Below are 7,336 nucleotides of genomic sequence, written 5' to 3' on the forward strand. Positions count from 1 at the left end.
TTAAAATGTTTTGAACGATCGTTTATATTGTTTGAACGATCATTTACCTATGATTTTCTGGGTTTTAAATTAGAACATCCCTTCATTTTCTCTCACACCACGACCAAATCCCCCTTCTCTCACCATTTTGCTTTAATTTTTAAACCAAAATTACACTTTCATACTCCTCTACATCGTTTTTAACCTTCAATTTCAAGTTTTAATTGGTTTTTCTTGGGTTTTTGGAAACCCTAGCTTTTGGGGATTTTCGGTTTTTGCTTGGTCTCTTGGTCTTCTCCATCTCAATCCGACTTCCATGGCTCCTAAGAAGCGAAAGACCTCTGCACGCGCTCCTCCATATCCCCGTGGTCCCAACCCGCTCAACCTCGACGCCAACTCCCGTGCACGGTATGAATACCTTTCTAAGCGTCCCTTTCAATGCTCTCGTATCCATTCCATGTCTACCATTGAATCTCTAGGCTTTAGGTCCGAGTTTGACTCTTGGGTTGATAATCTATGTTGGCATACTTTTTAAAATGTTGAGAATGTTTGTGATAGGGAGTTAACACTTGAATTCTTGTCCACTTTGGTTGTTTCCAAAATTCCAACCTCTACGGGTCTTCCGTATTACACCTTGACTTTTAAGATCAAAGGCGTTGCATATACGATTTCTAGGGAAGCTTTTAATGAGATGTTTGGTTTTTCGGATGAGGGTCTACCTAATATGAGTCACACCGTGTTTATTGTTCGTGGTGTTTATCATAGTTTGATTTCTGCCCCTATTGAATGGGATGAGCGTAAACGTAGCTGCTCGTTGTTCAAATCGCTCTCTCTTTGGTATTTTCAACGTGTAATCTCATACTCTATCAATGCTCGTGGTATGTCGCATGAAAAAATGACTAAGCATGACTTGTTTTTTATGCATTGTGCGTTGGAAAATATTAAGGTGCAAAGTGGTTTGTTTTTCATTGATAGGCTCCTTAGTATTGCCTTAGAGACCAAAGTAAGTAGTACGATCACGATTGGTCGATTTGTGACTCGTATTGCTTGCCGCGTTGGAGCCGCATCTCTCAATGATCGGTTTCCGCCTCTTCGGGATCAATCGATTTCCATCCTAGATACTGATTTTCTTCTTTATGCCCATATCATTGTTCTTGATCCTATGTCTCAATCTTATGTTTTTCGTGGTACAACGGAGGATAATGATATGGTTCCTCCTCCCGAGCTTTGGATTAAGAAGCCGCTCACAACGAGGGTTTCCGAGCACCTTCTCCGCCTATCTCTTTCATGCCAACTCCTCGTCCCTTTGATCCCGCGTCTACTTCCTCCTCTCAAAAGGATCCTTTGAACTCTATCTTTTCGAGTCTTCAATCCTTTCGGTCTTCGGTTGAGTCTAGTTTTCAACTTATGGATACTCGTTTTGAGTCGCTTAGTACGACGATCACCAATGCTCATTCTATGTATAATCGACGCTTTGAGAGTCTTGAAATGGACATGCGTGCTTTACATCTTTTTTACGGTATTGGCTCGAGTTCCGCCGCTCCGATAGATGACGAACCCTTGGCACGTGAAGTGGATGATTTTGATGGTGGTGACGCTTGATTTTACTCGGTTTTACGTTTTTGCTTTTGGTGGTTTCTCGTTTAGAGACGTATGGACACATGTGTTATTTTGATAGCTTGTTTTTGCTATATCAAGTTTGTTTCCTTTTAGGTCCATGTTTAGACCTTTTCCGAGCATTGTTTAGCTCGTGTTTATTTTGCTTGATCGATTTGTTTTCTGGCTTTATGTTTCGTTCTTGGCCTATGACTTTTGCCTTATCATATGTTATGCTTATATTTTCTTTTAGTGGCTTATCTATGTTGATGATTTACACCTCGTTTGCTTGTGGCGTTCTCCGTTGTCAATTTCATGCTTTTCTGCTTTTGTTGCATGATTATGTTTTGATTACCTTTTTGCATATAGCCAATCGGGGGAGAACTTTTAATTGTTTCACTTATTAAAAATGTCTAAAAATGAATTAAAATTTATTTTGAAACCCCTAAGTTATTATTACCTTAAGGGGGAGTTCTTTAATATTCCGTTTATAATTCGTTTTTAGGCCAATTGCTTGTCTATATCAAAAAGGGGAAGAATGTTGGACCATGTGTCTTTTAACCTTATTTTGATATATTCAATCAATTGGCGTTTATTTAAGTCTAACTTATTTCAAGCTTTGTACAGCGTTTTTCTGATCGTTCCTATGAAGTTTTTATTCTAAACGATCGTTCAATTTTATAAACGATCGTTTAAAACATTTTACACAGTTTTGTCTCTCCGTTTTCAAGACTGACTAGGGAACGATCGCATAAACGATCTATAAATGATCGTTCAAAACATAATGAACGATCGTTTATAATGTTTAAACGATCGCCCACTGGCAAATTTTTCGAATCTTTTCTTGACCGTTATAAGCAAACGATCGTGCACTTGTTTAAACGATTGTTCATATTGTTCTGGCACTTCATTAATGAAGATTTTTATTGGAAAATAACGGGAAGAAAATGACTTGAACCAATGGAACTTTGACACATCATCAAGAAGCCTCTAAAGACTTGTTCTAACTCCTTGAGCTTGGTTAGAACAATTATTACAAATCTCAAAAGCTCTCAACTACCAAAAACTCTCCAAAATTAATTGTGCATCAATTCCTTATATTGATTGCTTGTTGTTCTAGTTAGTTAAAGCATTTATTGTTTTAGTTTGTGGGTTATTGATTAAGTCTTGTAAAAATCAATTAGTTGTAATTTAGGGTTTAGCTTTGGAAAAATCCAAGTTGGGTGTTTAGCTTTAAAGCACCATTTTTGTATCTTGTAATCAAGTATTGATTTCTAGTGGAAAATCTCAATCTTTGATTGAGTAGTGGATGTAGGAGTGGTGTTTAATCCGAACCACTCTAAAATCTCTTTGTACCTTCTTCTAAACCCTAACTCTATCACTTTCTTTTCTAATCAATTTTTAATTAGCCATTAAACCTAATTCACACCCCCCCCCCATAGGTATTTCCGTACGTTTTAATAATCTTTGACATTTGTCTAGACTCGTCGACTGTTTGTGATTCGGAGACGAACCAGGAATAGTTTGCTTGCCGGTTATCACGTGGATAACAAACAGTGAGTTTTAATATACTGTCATTTCTTAAATAAAACTTTAAATATTCGATTCTATCGAATATGGAAACACAAAACCTACATAATTTAAATATTAAAAACTTACCCTTTTAAACTCAATTAATAATTAATATTATTTATTATGATTTAATTTTTAATACTAAAATTATTTTTATTTTTATTTATTAAATTATTAAAATAAAAATTATCATGTTTTTTTCCAATGGATTTGTTGTTGTGCTTTAAAAATATTGTTATTTTAATTGGCTAAATTAATATATTTGACTTCCATAATAAACCAATATATTGGCAATTAGTTGTAAATATAAATAAAAAAGCCAACTTATTACTATTAGTCATTCAAAATTGCAAATATAATTATCTTTCTAAAATTAAATTGCTCAACTATGATATATGAATTGAACATAATTCTAGTCAATTTATTTCTATAATTACATTACTATTGATTTGATTTAATTATTGTAAAATTTTCACTTTTAACTCAATCAATAATTGAAATCATTTATCATGGTTTTTTTTATCAAATGTTGAATAATTCAAATAAATAGTAAATTATTTAATTGATTTTATTAATTTTAGAAAAAGTGAAAATATTAAAGAAAGAAAGAAAGAAAGAAATAATTAAAAAAAGTGAGAAATTTCAGATATTTTTAAAGACTATATTATAAATATATTTTTGTGATTGAACCGGACGATTCTATTCGGTTTCGGTTCAGCGGTTTTATCCGGTTCATCTGGTTTAATCCGGTCAGACCGTATTTCCGGTTCCATAGACTTACAAAAACCGGACTGGTGGCCGGTTAGCGGTTTAACAGATCAAACCGGCCGGTCCGGTTTTCAAAACCCTGCTTTAAAGACAAAGTAAATAAAAATGATAAAATAAATGGACTAAGACACAAAAAGTCTAAAAGGGACCAAGAAAAGATAAATCATAAAGTATAAGGACCTCTGAATACATCATATACCATACAAAATATGCATATGCATATTAACTAAGTATTTAATTTTTGCTTGTTTAATTTTAAGTCTACAGAAATCCATTTTATATTCTCTTTTCAGGGTTTTGATTTTCGCCTTTCTTCAAGTCGTAGCCTCTAGTGTGTCGTCTTGAACGTGCCACTTCATGTGTGAAAGTTTGGAACTGGCTTTGCCACTCCTTGTGGCTTAATATACATATTATTCATCCAAAAAAAAACAAGTAACAATATTTAAGAAAAATACGGTTCATTTTTCAAATAGTTAGGGAGATTTTAAACATCGAATATTATTAAAACGTACACTTCAAATATTTAGCCTAAAAATAAAAAATAAAAAACCGTCATATTTTATAAGTTAAACGGGAATGAAAATCTTTATAGGTATTGGGGAATCCTATGATGATGATGACAGAGATGAGAATAGATTTATCCCCATTGATTAAATGGAGATGGGAATTCCCATCCCCGGCCCCGGCCCGCCCCATCACCATTCCTATATATAGATTTGATATGTTACCTTAAACATACATAGATTCTGTATGTACCGGAGTTAAAGCATATGGAGCTTCATCTCATTCTCATGTTTACCCTATGTTTGGTAAAACTTCTTGAATAAAAGATTTCATTTCATGTTCTTATTAAACAAAGGGAAATTAATATTTTTTTCCTTGATCATAAACTCATTGCAGCTTTATTCCAGTAATACTAATGGAGCTTTACCAGAAGAGGAGTACTGGAAATCCAAGTTACCAAACACTCCATTACCAAATGCTTTACAAGAACTTTTGCAGTCTGCTGGTTAGTATTAATTTTTTTACAAGTTTTCATGAAAAATTTAATTATCTTGATGTTAAATTCTTTGCTAGAAAATGCAGGAAATATAAGTAAAATTGCAGAAGTAGTGCTTATGATGCCTCCAAATAACGATAGAGGATCATATGATGTTGGATATTGGAATGCATTGAACACGTCTCCCCGTAGTAATATTATGCAAAATGAAACTACTATATGGCTTTTATACAACGATCTCCGCCCTAATAAAAAAATGAAACTTATTTTCACCAAATCCATAAATGGATCCAAATTCCTACCTCGTATAATTGCTGATTCGATGCCCTTTTCGAGCAACAAGTCACAAGAAATTTTTGATCACTTCTCGATAAAACCGACGTCGAAAGAAGCTCAGATCATAAATCAAACAATTGAAGGATGCGAAGCACCAAGCATTAGAGGAGAAGCCAAATATTGTGCTACTTCTCTCGAATCACTAGTCGATTTCGTCACCGCCAATCTTGGAACGAAGGTTAGGGCATTTTCGAACGAGGTAGAAGAAGAGAACAAGGAACAAGATTATACTATTTTAAATGGTATAAAAATGATAGGAGACAATCAAATAGTGTGTCATAAGGAGATATATAAGTATGTTATATATTATTGCCATGCAATTAATGCCACAAGGGCTTATATGGTTCCAATGGTGGCTAATAATGGTTCCAAAGTTAAAGCAATTGTTGTTTGTCACTCTGATACATCACCTTGGAACCCTAAACATTTTGCCTTTAAAGTTCTTAATATTAAGCCTGGAGGACCTCCGATTTGTCATTTCACTAATACTGATACAATTGTTTGGGTTCCTATATAATGTATCTAATTAAAAATTTGCTGTAATAGTAATGAAACGTAATGTAATAATTTAATCATTTTAAATATGATTAAGACTTAAAGTTATTTTAACTAAATGATTTCTCCATATTGTTGTTCATTAATTTAAATCCAAATCAGGTAGAACCATATATAGTGACGGTAAAATTTTCCATGCCATTTTTTTTTGCGAAAACTTTATTTGTTCTTATTTTGTCAGTGACTTTTTATAAAATTTAATTCATAAGAAAAATATAAATTATTAGACTTAAGTAACAAGTTGACCTCAATTTGCAAGTCTTTGTTAGATTAACACATATTTCAATTTTATAGTCAATTTAATATTTAAATTTGTTCTTTTCAATCAATTTACTTCTTTTTTATAACCGACTCAACGTGTGTTATTTACTCCCAAAACATAATTATTTTCTAATTATCAATTTGCTCCTTAAATTTATAACCCATAGTCACTTAACACTAAAATTTACTTTTTTATAATTTACTAATTCCTTTAACGTGTCAATTTTTATTAATTAGATCAAAATAACATTATAGGAAGCTTAATGACATGAACATAGTATAGTTTAGCCTTTCAATTTATTTTTCGTATAAATTATTCTAAGATTGAATAAAAATATAAAAAGTATTATAGTAGCCCGCTAAAATAATTTTATTTTTCTAATCTAACAAATAATAATTATTAAAATTAGCATAATATTTTCAAAAAATAATTAAAAATTAGCTACCAAATAATTAGAAAAACATTTAATGAATTAATAATATCTTAAAATAAGTAATTTTATGTATTCCAAAAATCAAATAATAAATATGTACTACCTTATTATAATTTTAGATAATATTTACTAGTTAAAAATTTATTAAATTAGTAACCATAATTATAGAAAATTATTCTAACGTCCCCCAGTTATATCATAATAAACAGTTTGAGATCTTTTGTTTTAAAATTTTATTTAATGGTCACTTACTTCATTTTTGTTAACTATTGGATCCCGCCGTTAATTTTGGTACTTATTTTTACACGATTTAGTATTTCACATTTAATTTCGTTAATAATTTGATCACTCATTTTTATTTTTGTTAAACGTTTTGGTACTTGTCTTTTGTATAGAGGTTCTAAAATTGATGTGTGGTGGCCACACATTGCCATCACGTGATGACTAGAGACCGCCACTCTATCGACTTGTGGTGACAGCGCGTCACCTTTACCCATCAAAACAGATTAGTGACCGTGTATCACCATCACCGATTAAAATAAATTAGTGCATATGTAATCAATATGTCCTACTGGAAATAACGATGTTTTCGGCACATGATTGAAAAGTGATGGACGAGCGGTTATGTGTAATATCCAGAATATTTTAAAGTAGTTAAATCGTGTCACGTGTCGCAAATTCCGATGAATTAAATTAACATAGATTTAATTTAATAGTATCAGAAATTTAGAGTAAAATTTATTAAGTGATTTAGCGGGATTCGAGGAAAAAGTTAGAAAATTAATATAAAATAAATTACAAATCCCGAATTAATAATAATTTCTTCAAAATCCGC

General features: G+C 32.0%; 1 protein-coding gene across 1 annotated transcript; it reads left to right on the plus strand.

The window, feature by feature from the left end:
- The first annotated feature begins 4,673 nt into the window (after positions 1 to 4,673).
- Positions 4,674 to 5,799, plus strand: LOC126667487 (BURP domain-containing protein 5-like). Its single transcript, XM_050360467.1, has 3 exons — positions 4,674 to 4,724; positions 4,816 to 4,924; positions 4,993 to 5,799. Exons 1-3 carry the CDS (start codon positions 4,686 to 4,688, stop codon positions 5,766 to 5,768), a joined length of 924 nt encoding a protein of 307 aa, XP_050216424.1. The 5' UTR covers positions 4,674 to 4,685; the 3' UTR covers positions 5,769 to 5,799.
- Positions 5,800 to 7,336: the final 1,537 nt, after the last annotated feature.

Source organism: Mercurialis annua, linkage group LG2 (genome assembly GCF_937616625.2).
Source record: "Mercurialis annua linkage group LG2, ddMerAnnu1.2, whole genome shotgun sequence".
Lineage (NCBI taxonomy): Eukaryota > Viridiplantae > Streptophyta > Magnoliopsida > Malpighiales > Euphorbiaceae > Mercurialis > Mercurialis annua.